At 47.1% G+C, this 17,798-nt stretch overlaps 1 protein-coding gene across 1 annotated transcript in view; it reads left to right on the top strand.

Annotated features, from left to right (window-relative positions):
- The first annotated feature begins 2,452 nt into the window (after positions 1–2,452).
- The window catches only part of MINPP1 (multiple inositol-polyphosphate phosphatase 1), a 52,703-nt gene continuing 37,357 nt past the window's right edge, over positions 2,453–17,798 (top strand). The window contains exon 1 of the mRNA XM_038743371.1: positions 2,453–3,026. Coding sequence (XP_038599299.1) covers positions 2,453–3,026 — 574 coding nt within the window. The remainder of the gene's footprint in view (positions 3,027–17,798) is intronic.

Raw genomic sequence — 17,798 nt, 5'->3', positions numbered from 1 at the left:
AGCGGGACAAGTACATTTTTTTAAGTACTTTTTTTAAAGTCCTGTTTTTTAAAGTAAAAAATTAAAAAAAAGAAATTAAAAGAAAAAAAAAGAAAAAGAGAGAGAATGACTGGAGAAGGAGGGGCCCGGCGGCGCTCCCCAGCGGGACAAGTACATTTTTTAAAGTAAAAAATAAAAAACATTAAAAGAAATTTTAAAAAAAAGAGAGGAATGACTGGAGGAGGAGGAGGGGCCCGGAGGCACCCCCCAGCGGGCGCCTCCGGGCCCCTCCTCCTCTAGTCATTTTTTCAAGTAATTTTAAGTACTGAAATACTAAGTACGTAAGTACTCCAGTACCTTTTTGAAGTAAAAATAAAAAAAATTAGAAAGAAATGGAAAAAAATTTGAAGAAAAAAAAGAATGACTGGAGGAGGAGGAGGAGGAGGGGCTCGTCCGGTGGGGGGCGCCGGCGGGCCCCTCCTCCTCCAGCCATTTTTAAGTACTTTTAAGTAGTGAAGTACTAAGTGCTTAAGTGCTCCAGTACCTTTTTTAATTAAAAAATTAAAAAAAATTAAAGAAATGGAAAAAAATTGAAGAAAAAAAAAGAAAGACTGGAGGAGGAGGAGCTCGTCCAGTGGGGGGCGCCGGCGGGCCCCTCTCCTCCTGTCATTTTTTTAAGTACTGAAGTACTAAATACTTAAGTACTCCAGTACCTTTTTGAAGTAAAAAAAATTAGAAAGAAATGGAAAAAAATTGAATAAAAAAATGACTGGAGGAGGAGGAGGAGGGGCTCGTCCGGTGGGGGGGCGCCGGCGGGCCGCCCTTCCTCCTCCAGTCATTTTTTAAAGTACTGAGGTACTTAAGTACTCCAGCACCTTTTTGAAGTAAAAAATACAGAAAAATTAGAAGGAAATGGAAAAGAATTGAAGAAGAAAAAGAATGAGTGGAGGAGGAGGAGAAAAAAAATTGAAGAAAAAAAAGAATGACTGGTGGAGGAAGAGGAGGAGGGGCTCGTCCGGTGGGGGGCGCCGGCGGCCCCCCCATCATTTTTTTAAGTACTGAAGTACTTAAGTACTCCAGTACCTTTTTGAAGTAAAAAATACAAAAAAAATTAGAAGGAAATGGAAAAAAATTGAAGAAGAAAAAGAATGACTGGAGGAGGAGGAGGAGGAGGAAAAAAATGGAAGAAAAAAAGAATGACTGGAGGAGGAGGAGGAGGAGGAGGAAAAAAATGGAAGAAAAAAAGAATGACTGGAGAAGGAGAAGGAGGAGGAGGAGCTCGTCTGGTGGGGGGCGCCGGCGGCCCCCCCCCTCCAGTCATTTTTTAAAGTACTGAAGTACTTAAGTACTCCAGTACCTTTTTGAAGTAAAAAATACAAAAAAATTAGAAGGAAATGGGAAAAAAATTGAAGAAGAAAAAGAATGACTGGAGGAGGAGGAGGAAAAAAATTGAAGAAGAAAAAGAATGACTGGAGGAGGAGGAGGCGGAGGAGAAAAAAATGGAAGAAAATAAAAGAACGACTGGAGGAGGAGGAAAAAAATTGAAGAAAATAAAAGAATGACTGGAGGAGGAGGAAAAAAATTGAAGAAGAAAAAGAATGACTGGAGGAGGGGGAGAAAAAAAAAGACTGACTAGAGGAGGAGGAGGGGGGGCTCGTCCGGTGGGGGGCGCCAGTGGGCTCCCCCCCCCCGTCATTTTTTAAAGTACTGAAGTACTTAAGTACTCCAGTACCTTTTTGAAGTAAAAAATACAAAAAAATTAGAAGGAAATGGGAAAAAATTGAAGAAAAAAAGAATGATTGGAGGAGGAGGAGGAGGAGGAGGAAAAAAATTGAAGAAGAAAAAGAATGACTGGAGGAGGCGGAGGAGGAAAAAAATGGAAGAAAATAAAAGAATGACTGGAGGAGGAGGAAAAAAATTGAAGAAAATAAAAGAATGACTGGAGGAGGAGGAAAAAAATTGAAGAAGAAAAAGAATGACTGGAGGAGGGGGAGAAAAAAAAGATTGACTGGAGGAGGAGGAAAAAATTTGAAGAAGAAAAAGAATGACTGGAGGAGGGGGAGAAAAAAAAGATTGACTGGAGGAGGAGGGGGGGGGCTCGTCCAGTGGGGGGCGCCAGTGGGCTCCCCCCCCCGTCAGTTTTTAAAGTACTGAAGTACTTAAGTACTCCAGTACCTTTTTGAAGTAAAAAATACAAAAAAAAATTAGAAGGAAATGGGAAAAAATTGAAGAAAAAAAGAATGATTGGAGGAGGAGGAGGAAAAAAATTGAAGAAGAAAAAGAATGACTGGAGGAGGAGGAGGAAAATAAAAGAATGACTGGAGGAGGAGGAGGAGGGAGGGGCTCGTCCAGCAGGGGGCGCCGGCGGGCCCCGGAAGTGCGTGTCCGGAGGGCGGAAGTGTTTTGGAAGGGGGCCTGCCGGCTCGGCTCGGCTCGGCTCGGCTGGACTCGGCTGGGCTCGGCAGAAAGCGGGATGTCCGGCGGCCGCGGCGGTCGTCGGCCGGCCTGGGGCCTGGTGGTGGCGGCCTCGGCCCTGCTGGCGGCGCTGTCGCTGGGCTGCCCGTCGGAGCGGCGGCGCCCCCTGGCGGCCCTGGCGCTGGCGCCCTACTTCGGCACCAAGAGCCGCTACCAGGAGGCGGCGGGGGGGGCGGCCGCGCAGGCGGATGGTCCCGGCTCTGCGCATGCGCGGGGCTGCAGCCCGCTGCAGCTGGTGGCGGTGATCCGTCACGGCACGCGGTATCCGTCCGCGCAGCAGGTGCGGCTGCGCGGCCTGCTCCGCGCGCGGACCTCCTTTCCGCCCTCCTCCTCCGCGCCGCCCTCCTCCTCCTCCTCCTCCGCGTCCGTGGACGGCGACCTGTCTGCGGCGGGCCGCCGGGACATGCGGGAGCTGTCGGAGCGTCTGGCCCTCCGCTTCCCGGGCCTGCTCAACTTACGCACCCTGCCCCAACTGCGCCTGCGCACCAGCTCCAAGCCGCGCTGCACCCACAGCGCGCACGCCTTCCTCCGCGGCCTCCGCAGGCGCCTCCTCCCCCCTCACCCCTCACCCGGTAACAATCGCACTGATAATAATAATAATAATAATAATAATAATAATAATTACAATAATAATAATAATAACAATAATAATAATAATAATAGTAATTATTATTATTATAATGATGATAATGGTATCTCTTAAGCGCTTCCTATGTGCGGAGCACTGTTCTGAGCGCTGGGCGGGGGTACAAGGTGATCAAGCGGGCCCACAGTCTTCACCCCCATTTTGCAGATGAGGGGACTGAGGCTCACAGAAATTAAGTGGCTTGCCCAATTATAATTATAATAATAATGATAACAACGATGGTTGATACAAGGTGATCGAGCGGTGCCACGTGGGGCCCACAGTCTTCATCCCCATTTTGCAGACGAGGGGACTGAGGCTCAGAGAAATTAAGTGGCTTGCCCAATTATAATAATAATGATGATGATGGCATCTAATTAAGTGGCTTGCCCAATTATAATAAAAATAATGATGATGGTGTCTTTTAAGCGCTTACTATGTGCAGAGCACTGTTCTGAGCGCTGGGGGGGGGGGGGATACAAGGTGATCAAGCGGTCCCACAGTCTTCATCCCCATTTTGCAGATGAGGGGACTGAGGCTCGGAGAAATTAAGTGGCTTGCCCAATTATAATGATGATAATAATAACGATGGATGATACAAGGTGATCGAGCGGTGCCACGTGGGGCCCACAGTCTTCATCCCCATTTTGCAGACGAGGGGACTGAGGCTCAGAGAAATTAAGTGGCTTGCCCAATTGTAATAATAATAATGATGATGATGATGGTATCTAATTAAGTGGCTTGCCCAATTATAATAATAATAATAAGGATGGTGTCATTTAAGCGCTTACTATGTGCAGAGCACAGTTCCGAGCACTGGGGGGGATACAAGGTGATCAAGTGGTCCCATGTGGGGCCCACAGTCTTCACCCCCATTTTGCAGATGAGGGGACTGAGGCTCAGAGAAATTAAGTGCCTTGCCCAATAATAATAATAATAATAATGATGATGATGGTATCTGCTAAGCGCTTACTATGTGCGGAGCGCTGTTCTGAGCGCTGGGCGGGGGTACAAGGTGATCAAGCGGGCCCACAGTCTTCACCCCCATTTTGCAGATGAGGGGACTGAGGCTCAGAGAAATTAAGTGCCTTGCCCAATTATAATAATAATAATAATAATAATGGTATCTGTTAAGCGCTTACTATGTGCAGAGCTCTGTTCTGAGCGCTGGGGGGATACAAGATGATAATAATAGTAATAATGATGATGGTGTCTAATTAAGTGGTTTGCCCAATTATAATAATAATAATGATGATGGTGTCCGTTAAGCGCTTACTATGTGCAGAGCACTGTTCTGAGCGCTGGGGTGGGGGATACGAGGTGATCAAGCGGGCCCACAGTCTTCATCCCCATTTTGCAGACGAGGGGACTGAGGCTCAGAGAAATTAAGTGGCTTGCCCAATTATAATAATAATAATAATATGATGATGGGATCTAATTAAGTGGCTTGCCCAATTATAATAATAATAATAAGGATGGTGTCATTTAAGCACTTACTATGTGCAGAGCACTGTTCCGAGCACTGGGGGGGATACAAGGTGATCAAGTGGTCCCATGTGGGGCCCACAGTCTTCACCCCCATTTTGCAGACGAGGGGACTGAGGCTCAGAGAAATTAAGTGGCTTGCCCAATTATAATGATAATGATGATGGTGGCATCTAATTAAGTGGCTTGCCCAATTATAATAATAATAATGATGATAGTGTCTTTTAAGCACTTACTATGTGCAGAGCACTGTTCTGAGCGCTGGGGGGGATACGAGGTGATCAAGCGGTCCCACAGTCTTCATCCCCATTCTGCAGATGAGGGGACTGAGGCTCAGAGAAATTAAGTGGCTTGCCCAATTATAATGATAATGATGATGGTGGCATCTAATTAAGTGGCTTGCCCAATTATAATAATAATAATGATGATGGTGTCTTTTAAGCGCTTACTATGTGCAGAGCACTGTTCTGAGCGCTGGGGGGGATACGAGGTGATCAAGCGGTCCCACAGTCTTCATCCCCATTCTGCAGATGAGGGGACTGAGGCTCAGAGAAATTAAGTGGCTTGCCCAATTATAATAATAATAATGATAATGATGGTGTCTGTTAAGCGCTTACTATGTGCAGAGCACTGTTCTGAGCGCTGGGGGGGAAACAAAGTGATAATAATAGTAATAATGATGATGGTGTCTAATTAAGTGGCTTGCCCAATTATAATAATAATAATGATGATGGTGTCTTTTAAGTGCTTACTATGTGCAGAGCACTGTTCTGAGCGCTGGGGGGGATTCGAGGTGATCAAGCGGTCCCACAGTCTTCACCCCCATTTTGCAGATGAGGGGACTGAGGCTCAGAGAAATTAAGTGCCTTGCCCAATTATAATAATAATGATGATGATGGCATCTAATTAAGTGGCTTGCCCAATTATAATAATAATGATAATGATGGTGTCTGTTAAGCGCTTACTATGTGCAGAGCACTGTTCTGAGCGCTGGGGGGGAAACAAGGTGATAATAATAGTAATAATGATGATGGTGTCTAATTAAGTGGTTTGCCCAATTATAATAATAATAATGATGATGGTGTCTGTTAAGCGCTTACTATGTGCAGAGCACTGTTCTGAGCGCTGGGGGGGAAACAAAGTGATAATAATAGTAATAATGATGATGGTGTCTAATTAAGTGGCTTGCCCAATTATAATAATAATAATGATGATGGTGTCTTTTAAGTGCTTACTATGTGCAGAGCACTGTTCTGAGCGCTGGGGGGGATTCGAGGTGATCAAGCGGTCCCACAGTCTTCACCCCCATTTTGCAGATGAGGGGACTGAGGCTCAGAGAAATTAAGTGGCTTGCCCAATTATAATGATAATGATGATGGTGGCATCTAATTAAGTGGCTTGCCCAATTATAATAATAATAATGATGATGGTGTCTTTTAAGCGCTTACTATGTGCAGAGCACTGTTCTGAGCGCTGGGGGGGATACGAGGTGATCAAGCGGTCCCACAATCTTCACCCCCATTCTGCAGATGAGGGGACTGAGGCTCAGAGAAATTAAGTGGCTTGCCCAATTATAATGATAATGATGATGGTGGCATCTAATTAAGTGGCTTGCCCAATTATAATAATAATAATGATGATGGTGTCTTTTAAGCGCTTACTGTGTGCAGAGCACTGTTCTGAGCGCTGGGGGGGATACGAGGTGATCAAGCGGTCCCACAATCTTCACCCCCATTCTGCAGATGAGGGGACTGAGGCTCAGAGAAATTAAGTGGCTTGCCCAATTATAATGATAATGATGATGGTGGCATCTAATTAAGTGGCTTGCCCAATTATAATAATAATAATGATGATGGTGTCTTTTAAGCGCTTACTATGTGCAGAGCACTGTTCTGAGCAGTGGGGGGGATACAAGGTGATCAAGCGGGCCCACAGTCTTCATCCCCATTTTGCAGACGAGGGGACTGAGGCTCAGAGAAATTAAGTGGCTTGCCCAATTATAATGATAATGATGATGGTGGCATCTAATTAAGTGGCTTGCCCAATTATAATAATAATAATGATGATGGTGTCTTTTAAGCGCTTACTATGTGCAGAGCACTGTTCTGAGCGCTGGGGGGGATACGAGGTGATCAAGCGGTCCCACAGTCTTCATCCCCATTCTGCAGATGAGGGGACTGAGGCTCAGAGAAATTAAGTGGCTTGCCCAATTATAATAATAATAATGATAATGATGGTGTCTGTTAAGCGCTTACTATGTGCAGAGCACTGTTCTGAGCGCTGGGGGGGAAACAAAGTGATAATAATAGTAATAATGATGATGGTGTCTAATTAAGTGGCTTGCCCAATTATAATAATAATAATGATGATGGTGTCTGTTAAGCGCTTACTATGTGAAGAGCACTGTTCTGAGCGCTGGGGGGGATACAGGCTGATCAAGTGGTCCCACAGTCTTCATCCCCATTTTGCAGATGAGGGGACTGAGGCTCAGAGAAATTAAGTGGCTTGCCCAATTATAATGATAATGATGATGATGGTATCTAATTAAGTGGCTTGCCCAATTATAATAATAATAATGATGATGGTGTCTGTTAAGCGCTTACTATGTGCAGAGCACTGTTCCGAGCGCTGGGAGGGATACAAGGTGATCAAGCGGTCCCACATGGGGCCCACAGTCTTCATCCCCATTTTACAGGCGAGGGGACTGAGGCTCAGAGAAATTAAGTGGCTTGCCCAATTATAATAATAATAATAGTGATGATGGTATCTGTTAAGCGCTTACTATGTGCGGAGCACTGTTCTGAGCGCTAGGCGGGGGTACAAGGTGATCAAGCGGGCCCACAGTCTTCACCCCCATTTTGCAGATGAGGGGACTGAGGCTCAGAGAAATTAAGTGCCTTGCCCAATTATAATAATAATAATAATAATAATAATGGTATCTGTTAAGCGCTTACTATGTGTAGAGCACTGTTCTGAGTGCTGGGGGGGATGCAAGGTGATAATAATAATAGTAATAATGATGATGGTGTCTAATTAAGTGGCTTGCCCAATTATAATAATAATAATAATGATGATATCTGTTAAGCGCTTACTATGTGCAGAGCACTGTTCCGAGCGCTGGGGGGAATACAAGCTGTCATCCCCATTTTGCAGATGAGGGGACTGAGGCTCAGAGAAATTAAGTGACTTGCCCAATTATAATAATAATAGTAATAATGATGATGGTATCTAATTAAGTGGCTTGCCCAACTATAATAATAATAATGATAGTGTCTTTTAAGCGCTTACTATGTGTAGAGCACTGTTCTGAGCGCTGGGGGGGATACAAGGTGATCAAGTGGTCCCACGTGGGGCTCACAGTCTTCACCCCCATTTTGCAGACGAGGGGACTGTGGCTCAGAGAAATTAAGTGGCTTGCCCAATTATAATAATAATAATAATAATGATGATGGTATCTGTTAAGCGCTTACTATGTGCAGAGCACTGTTCTGAGCGCTGGGAGGGGATACAAGGTGATCAAATGGTCCCACGTGGGGCCCACAGTCTTCATCCCCATTTTGCAGATGAGGGGACTGAGGCTCAGAGAAATTAAGTGACTTACCCAATTATAGTAATAATAATAATAATGGTGTCTTTTAAGTGCTTACTATGTGCAGAGCACTGTTCTGAGCGCTGGGGGGGGGATACAAGGTGACCAAGTGGTCCCACGTGGGGCCCACAGTCTTCACCCCCATTTTGCAGATGAGGGGACTGAGGCTCAGAGAAATTAAGTGGCTTGCCCAATTATAATAATAATAATAATAATGATGATGATGATGATGATGATGGTATCTGTTAAGCGCTTACTATGTGCAGAGCACTGTTCTGAGTGCTGGGGGGGATACAAGGTGATCAGGTGGTCCCATGTGGGGCCCACAGTCTTCACCCCCATTTTGCAGATGAGGGGACTGAGGCTCAGAGAAATTAAGTGGCTTACCCAATTATAATAATGATCATAATAATAATGATGGTATCTGTTAAGCGCTTACTATATGCAGAGCACTGTTCTGAGTGCTGGGGGGGATACAAGGTGATCAAGTGGTCCCACGTGGGGCTCACAGTCTCCATCCCCATTTTACAGATGAGGGGACTGAGGCTCGGAGAAATTAAGTGGCTTGCCCAATAATAATAATAATAATAGTGATGGTATCTGTTAAGCACTTACTATGTGCAGAGCACTGTTCTAAGCGCTGGGGGGAGGAAGGTGATCAAGTGGTCCCACGGGGGGCTCACAGTCTTCATCCCCATTTTCCAGATGAGGGAACTGAGGCTCAGAGAAGTGAAGTGACTTGTCCAAGGTCACACAGCAGACATGTGGTGGAGTCAGGATTTAATCAATCAGTCAATCGTATTTGTTGAGCACTTACTGTGTGCAGAGCACTGGACTAAGCGCAAGTTGGCAACATATAGAGACAGTCAATCAATCAATCGTATTTATTGAGCGCTTACTGTGTGCAGAGCACTGGACTAAGCGCTTGGGAAGTACAAGTTGGCAACATAGAGAGACGGTCAATCAATCAATCATATTGAGCGCTTACTGTGTGCAGAGCACTGGACTAAGCGCTTGGGAAGTACAAGTTGGCAACATAGAGAGACGGTCAATCAATCGTATTTACTGAGTGCTTACTGTGTGCAGAGCACTGGACGAAGCGCTTGGGAAGTACAAGTTGGCAACATAGGGGGACAGTCAATCAATCAATCAATCGTATTTATTGAGCACTTACTGTGTGCAGAGCACTGGACTAAGCACTTGGTAAGTACAAGTTGGCAACATAGAGAGACAATCAATCAATCAATCAATTGTATTTATTGAGCGCTTACCGTGTGCAGAGCACTGGACTAAGCACTTGGTAAGTACAAGTTGACAACATAGAGAGACAATCAATCAATCAATCAATTGTATTTATTGAGCGCTTACCGTGTGCAGAGCACTGGACTAAGCACTTGGGAAGTATAAGTTGGCAACATATAGAGACAATCTATCAATCAATCATATTTTTTGAGCGCTTACTGTGTGCAGAGCACTGGACTAAGCGCTTGGGAAGTATAAGTTGGCAACATATAGAGACAATCTATCAATCAATCGTATTTATTGAGCGCTTACTGTGTGCAGAGCACTGTACTAAGCGCTTGGGAAGTACAAGTTGGCAACATATAGAGACGGTCCCTACCCAACAACGGGCTCACAGTCTAGAAGGGGGAGACAGACAACAAAACAAAACATATCAACAAAATAAAATAAATAGAATAGGTATGTACAAGTAAAATAAATAAATAAATAGAGTAATAAATGTGTACAAACATATATACAGGTGCTGTGGGGAAGGGAAGGAGGTAAGATTCGAACCCATGACCTCTGACTCCAAAGCCCAGGCTCTTTCCGCTGAGCCACGCTGCTTCTCTAATCACCATCGATTGCTTTTTTAATCACCGACTGCCTTCCTGAGCGCTTACTATGTGCAAAGCACCGCTCTAAGCGCCGGGGAGGTGACAGGGCCATCGGGTTGGCCCACGGGGGGCTCACAGTCTTAATCCTCATTTTACAGATGAGGAAACAGGCACGGAGTGAGTCGCTTCACTTCTTGGGCCTCAGTTACCTCACCTGTCAAATGGGGGTTGAGATGTTGCCGACTTGGACCTCCCAAGCGCTTAGTAAGGTGCTGTGCACACAGTAAGCGCCCAATAAATACGATTGAGTGAATGAATAAGAGTAATAGTGAGTCGCTTCACTTCTCTGGGCCTCAGTTACCTCACCTGTCAAATGGGGGTTGAGATGTTGCCGACTTGGACCTCCCAAGTGTTTAGTACGGTGCTCTGCACACAGTAAGCGCCCAATAAATACGATTGAATGAATGAATAATAATAATAATAGTGCGTCGCTTCACTTCTCTGGGCCCCATTTACCTCACCTGTGAAATGGGGGTTGAGATGTTGCCGATTTGGACTTCTCAAGTGCTTAGTACAGGGCTCTGCACACAGTAAACGAATGAATGAGTGAATCCACCCCGGCGCTTATTACAGTGCCTGGCACATAGTAAGCACTTAAGAAAAGCAGCGCACTTCGAGAAGCAGCGTGGCTCAGTGGAAAGAGCCCGGGCTTTGGAGTCAGAGGTCATGGGTTCAAATCCCGGCTCCGCCAATTGTCAGCTGTGTGACTTTGGGCAAGTCACTTCACTTCTCTGTGCCTCAGTTACCTCATCTGTAAAATGGGGATGAAGACTGTGAGCCCCCCATGGGACAACCTGATCACCTTGTAACCTCCCCAGCGCTTAGAACAGTGCTTTGCACATAGTAAGCGCTTAATAAATGCCATTAAAAAAAAAAAAATAAAATAAAAAATAAAAAAATATATATATATACAGGGATATCCACCCCACCGCTTATTACAGTGCCTGGCACATATAGTAAGCACTTAAGAAATACAAGGATATCCACCCCACCGCTTATTACAGTGCCTGGCACATATAGTAAGCACTTAAGAAATACAAGGCTATCCTTGTTGGGTTGTACCGGATGAGTATTTTAGAGTCTAGAGGACACTAACTCAAGTCCCTTCAAAGCCCTACTGAGAGCTCACCTCCTCCAGGAGGCCTTCCCAGACTGAGCCCCCTCCTTCCTCTCCCCACCCCCCCGGCCTTACCTCCTTCCCCTCCCCACCACACCTGTGTATATGTATATATGTTTGTACATATTTATTACTCTATTTTACTTGTACATATTTACTCTATTTTATTTTGTTAATATGTCTTTTGTTGTCTGTCCCCCACCCCCACCCCCCTTCTAGACTGTGAGCCTGCCATTGGGTAGGGACCGTCTCTATATGTTCATTCATTCATTCAATCGTATTTATTGAGTGCTTACTGTGTGCAGAGCACTGGACTAAGCACTTGGGAGGTACAAGTCGGCAACAGATAGAGACGGTCCCTACCCAACAGTGGGCTCACAGTCTAGAAGGGGGAGACAGACAACAAAACAAAACATATTAACAAAATAAAATAAATACTGTTGCCAACTTGTACTTCCCAAGCGCTTAGTACAGTGCTCTGCACACAGTAAATGCTCAATACATACGATTGAATGACTGAATGAGTTTATTAAGCGCTTACTATGTGCAAAGCACTGTTCTAAGCACTGGAGAGGTTACAAGGTGATCAGGTTGTCCCACTGGGGGCTCACAGTCTTCACCCCCATTTGACAGATGAGGGAACTGAGGCCCAGAGAAGTGAAGTGACTTGCCTAAAGTCACACAGCTGACAATTGGCGGAGCTGGGATTTGAACCCGTGACCTGACTCCAGAGCCCGGGCTCTTTCCACTGAGCCACGCTGCTTCTCCGGTAATCAGCAGCAGCACCCTAACCTTTCTTCACTCATTCACCCACCGCCCACACCGGGTAATCAGCAGCATCAACATGCCGTTTCTTCATTCATTCAGTCGTACTTATTGAGCGCTTACTGCGTGCAGAGCACTGGACTAAGCGCTCGGGAAGTACAAGTTTGTTCAGCGCTTACTATGGGCCCAGCCCATCCCCATTTGACAGAGGAGGGAACTGAGGCCCGGAGAATAAAAGCAAAGTGATGGTATCCGTTAAGCGCTTACTATGTGCCGAGCACTGTTCTAAGCGCTGAGGGGGGATACAAGGTGATCAGGTTGTCCCACATGGGGCTCCCACTCTTCATCCCCACTTGGCAGAGGAGGGAACTGAGGTCCAGACAATAATAATGACGGCTTTTATTAAGCGCTTGCTATGAGCTGAGCACTGTTCTAAGCGCTGGAGGCGGATACAAGGTGATCAGGTTGTCCCACGTGGGGCTCCCGGTCTTCATCCCCATTTGGCAGAGGAGGGAACTGAGGCCCAGAGAATAAATACAAAATGATGGTATCTGTAAAGCGCTTACTATGTGCCGAGCACTGTTCTAAGCGCTGGAGGGGGATACAAGGTGATCAGGTTGCCCCACGTGGGGCTCCCAGTCCTCATCCCTGTTTGACAGAGGAGGGAACTGAGGCCCAGACAATAATAATGATGGCATTTATTAAGTGCTCCCTATGTGCCGAGCACTGTTCTCAGCACCGGGGGGATATAAGGTGATCAGGTTGTCCCACGTGGGGCTCACAGTCTTCATCCCCGTTTGACAGAGGAGGGAACTGAGGCCCAGACAATAATAATGATGGCATTTATTAAGCGCTTGCTATGTGCCAAGCACTGTTCTCAGCACCGGGAGGGTATAAGGTGATCAGGTTGTCCAACGTGGGGCTCACAGTCTTCATCCCCATTTGACAGATGAGGGAACTGAGGCCCAGAGAATAAAGACAAAATGATGGTATCTTTTAAGCACTTACCATTTGCTCAGCACTGTTCTAAGCACTGGGGGGCGGGGATACAAGGTGATCAGGTTGTCCCACGTGGGGCTCCCAGTCTTCATCCCCATTTGGCAGAGGAGGGAACTGAGGCCCAGAGAATAAAAACAAAATGATGGTATCCGTTAAGCGCTTACTATGTGCCGAGCACTGTTCTAAGCGCTGGAGGGGGATACAAGGTGATCAGGTTGTCCCTCATGGGGCTCACAGTCTTCATCCCCATTTGACAGAGGAGGGAACTGAGGCACAGAGAATAAAAACAAAATGATGGTGTCTGTTAAGCGCTTCCTATGTACCAAGCACTGTTCTGAGTGCTGGGGGGATATAAGGTGATCAGGTTGTCCCACGTGGGGCTCCCAGTCTTCATCCCCATTTGACAGAGGAGGGAACTGAGGCCCAGAGAATAATAACGATGGCATTTATTAAGCGCTTACTATGTGCCAAGCACCGTTCTGAGCTCTGGGGGAGATACAGGGTGATCAGGTTGTCCCACGTGGGGCCCACAGTCTTCATCCCCATTTGACAGATGAGGGGACTGAGGCCCAGAGAATAATAACGATGGGACTTATTATGCGCTTACTATGTGCAAAGCACTGTTCTAAGCGCTGGGGGGGGGATATAAGGTGATCAGGTTGTCCCACGGGGGGCTCACAGTCTTCATCCCCATTTTACAGATGAGATAACTGAGGCCCAGAGAAGTGAAGCGACTTGCCCAAAGTCACCCAGCTGACAAGTGGCGGAGTCGGGATTAGAACCCATGACCTCTGATTCCCAAGCCCGGACTCTTTCCACTGAGCCATGCTGCTTCTATGTCTGCTATGTGACCTTGGGCAAGTCACTTCACTTCTCTGGGCCTCAGTTCCCTCATCTGTAAAATGGGGATGAAGACTGTGAGCCCCCCGTAGGACAACCTGATCACCTTGTAACCTCCCCAGTGCTTAGAACAGTGCTTTGTACATAGTAAGCGCTTAACAAATGCCATCGTTATTATCATTCATTCATTCTGGGAAGCAGCATGGCTCAGTGGAAAGAGCCCGGGTTGGGAGTCAGAGGTCATGGGTTCTAATTCCACCTCCACCGCTTATCAGCTGTGTGACCTTGGGCAAGTCACTTCACTTCTCTGGGCCTCACCTCATCTGTAAAATGGGGATGAAGACTGTGAGCCCCCCGTGGGACAACCCGATCACCTTGTAACCTCCCCAGTGCTTAGAACAGTGCTTTGCACATAGTGAGCACTTAATGCCATCATTATTATTATTATTATTATTACTGTTTGCAGAGCACTGGACTAAGCACTTAGGAACTGCAAGTCAGCAACAGGTAGAGACGGTCCCTACCCAACAACGGACGGATGAGGACAGAGAAGCAGCGGGGCTCAGTGGAAAGAGCCCGGGCTTGGGAGTCAGAGGTCGTGGGGTCTCATCCCGGCTCTGTGACTTATCAGCCTGTGTGACTTTGGGCAAATAACTTCACTTCTCTGTGCCTCAGTTTCCTCATCTGCCAAATGGGGATGAAGACTGTGAGCCCCACGGGGGGCACCCTGTCGACCTTGTATCTCCCGCAGCGCTTAGAGCGGTGCTTGGCACATAGTAACCCCAGCCCATGCTGCTTCTGTGATCTACGTAGGTATCTGTCCTCGGGCCCCGCGGCCCCCCAGGCTTCCCACCCCCCCCAGCCTGGCTGCATGAGCTCCGGCCCGCCATAGCCTCAGCCTTGCAGCAGACTTCCAAGCCCCGTCCCCAGACGTCCAGTCAATCGATCGCGTTTATCGAGCACTTAATGTGTGCAGAACGCCGCACTGAGCGCCTGGGAGAGGACAGTGGGACAGTTGTCTAATTCCTGGCCCCTGCTTTCTCTCCACCACCACGGTATTCCCCAAAGCGAGGGGGCGACGGCCAATTCCCAGGCCATTCATTCATTCATTCAATCGTATTTATTGAGCGCTTACTGTGTGCAGAGCACTGTACTAAGCGCTTGGGAAGTACAAGTTGGCAACATATAGAGACCCGACCCCGAACGGGTGCCTGTTACCAAAATCCCCTTCGCCTTGTCCTCCTGCTTTTCTCCTGGGGCCCAACAGTTTTGGGGCACTTACTGAGGGCTTACCGCAGTTTCTCCTCACCCCTTACCCTCTCCAGGAATGAAGACGTTAGATTCCAACTCGGTTTTTTTTCAACGGGACAAAAATCCTTCAACTTTTGCCTTAGGGGAAGCGTGATCTCCCCCACTAAGGAGGAGAGAAGCGTGAAAGAAGAGGGAAAAGGGCGTGCGTTGAAACAGTAGGCGTGTTAGGGGTAAAGGGGGGGAAAGGGTGTTGAGAACCGCTGCTCTGAAACAAGTTCCATGTTCTGTCTTTCCCAAACTTGTTGCTCACATCCCGTTACCTGTTCATTTGGGATGCCACTAACGCCCAGCCACCCTTAGTCTCCATTCTGTCAATGGATAAAGTGGAGCTCAAAGGAGAGGGGAGGCAAATCCTGAGAGTTCAGCCCCCTCCCCTTATCTATTCTGTCTTCCCGGGGCTCTGCACTTGGTGATGATGGAGCGTTCCGTCAAATGGTGGCTGAGATTTTATTTTGGTAGTATGTTTGGTTTTGTTCTCTGTCTCCCCCTTTTAGACTGTGAGCCCACTGTTGGGTAGGGACTGTCACCATATGTTGCTAACTTGTACTTACCAAGTGCTTAGTACAGTGCTCTGCGCACAGTAAGCGCTCAATAAATACGATTGATTGATTGATTGAGAGTGCAACATGTAGGTGGCAGGCACTCGGGATGGAGGGGGCACAGGAGGGTTTTTGAAGCGCGGGACCAAAGCGACCGCAGCATAGTAGGGATGCTATGCCACGGTGCCGTGACCAGGGACACAGTTGCCTCGGGAACCGCTGCGGTTTGGACCGTCCACGTGAGCCAGCCGTATTTCGAGATTCCGGCTGGGCGAGTTGCCCGGCTCCTGGAATGCCCCATCAGGACTTGAAACCAGATCTCCTGACTCCCACGTGCTCTTCCCGCCTGGACCAACTGCTCTTGATGCTATTAAACTGAAGCGGTTAGGAGGCACTTGGGCCTGGCGTGTGATGTTCCTCTGCTGTCCTCTGTTGATACCTAGCTCTTCAGAAGCTGCCGCTGATGTTGTTTTTTTTTTTAAAAAAAGAAAACAAAGCATTCCTTGTGTGCACTCTGCCTAGTTTGCGTGGGCGTGGTGGTATACGTTATCGGGTGTGTAACTTCTGTTGCAAGCGTCTCCCTGTTGTTGTTCCAAATGCCATTGTGAAGACTGCTTAAAGGATAGTCCCTCAGCCAGCACATTTCATTAGGTGGATCGTTTTCCTTCTCATTTGAAAAAGACATCACCGATGGTGAAGTTTACCTGTGAGTGAGTGATTGGGTGACTGGAAAGGCCGAGTGGGACTCTCAGTCCCGGCCTCTCTAGGCAGACAAAGAGGCTGCCCCTTGTTCTGATTTTATGTTTGGTGTTTGCAGGCCCTGGCACTGTTTGCTCTCTTCATTCATTCAATTGTATTTATTGAGCGCTTACTGTTTGCAGAACACTCCACTTGCATCCTTGTATCTCAGCCCTTTCAAAGCTTTTGCCGAAACAGAACCGTTCTTTTCTTAATAACAGACCACCATTCTGGTCTGTCCTCGGCAGCCGACTCCTACTTCTTAGCTGTGACGTAGCATCGTCCGAGACGTCGTCTCGCTGGGTGCTCGAAGTGTATCCCTGCGGCCTTTCAGGTTCCCAATTTCGTGTCCCCGTAGAGCAGCTGTTTGGGTATCCTACTGGCATTCCTTCTTCTTGTGGGCCCCCCACCCACTGTAACTCTGTTGAGGTGAGCATCCCTTCAGTGCCAGGAGGCTGACTGTTTTCCAGAACTTCATTGTTTGTGGTCTCATCTTGCCATTTAAAGTAAGGACTACATCAAAGAAAGGTGGGGGGGGGGGGGGGAAGCTTTATGCTAAGCGCAGAAGGTAAATGACACTCAGAGTGTCCCTGGGCCAGGAAGAATCCATTAGCAGCTATGGATTTGGAAGGTCGCTTTGCTAGAAACACCCTTTTCAGCGAAGACAGAATTGCCTCCTCCTCGCCAACATTCTCCAATTATAAACAGCACTTGTGTATCCCCACGGCACTTGTTTGTATATATTTATTACTCTATTTTATTATTGATGAGTATATAGCTATAAGTCTATTTACTCTAATGGTATTGACACCTGTCTACTTGCTTTGTTTTGTTGTCCGTTTCCCCCTTCTAGACTGTGAGCCTGTTGTTGGGTTGGGACTGTCTCTGTTGCCGATTTGTACTTCCCAAGCGCTTAGTACAGTGCTCTGAACACAGAAAGCGCTCAATAAATATGATTGAATGAATGAATGAGTAAACTACCCGAGCCACCAGGTGCCTTCAATCTTGCATCCAAATCACTTTCCTTATCTGAAGTGTTGGACCTTCTGGAGGAACCTGCCGAATTGGGTCCTGGTCTCGATACTCCACCTTTTGAAGAAGCAGCAAATTCAGTCAATCGTATCTGTCCATTATAATAATAATAATGATGGCATTTATTAAGGGTTTACAATGGGCAAAGCACTGTTCTAAGCGCTGGGGGGTTACAAGGTGATCAGGTTGTCCCATGGGGGGGCTCATAGTCCTCATCCCCATTTTACAGATGAGGTAACTGAGGCACAGAGAAGTGAAGTGACTTGCCCAAAGTCCCACAGCTGACAGTTGGCAGAGCCGGGATTTGAACCCATGACCTCAGACTCCAAAGCTCGGGCTCTTTCCATTGAACCAAGCTGCTTCTCTAGTTAAGCTGCTTTATGGCAGACTGGAAGCTTGTGGTCAG

Source organism: Tachyglossus aculeatus, chromosome 3 (assembly GCF_015852505.1).
Source record: "Tachyglossus aculeatus isolate mTacAcu1 chromosome 3, mTacAcu1.pri, whole genome shotgun sequence".
NCBI lineage: Eukaryota > Metazoa > Chordata > Mammalia > Monotremata > Tachyglossidae > Tachyglossus > Tachyglossus aculeatus.
The sequence above is the reverse complement of the archived record's forward strand: the minus strand, read 5'-3'. Positions and strand labels throughout refer to the sequence as shown.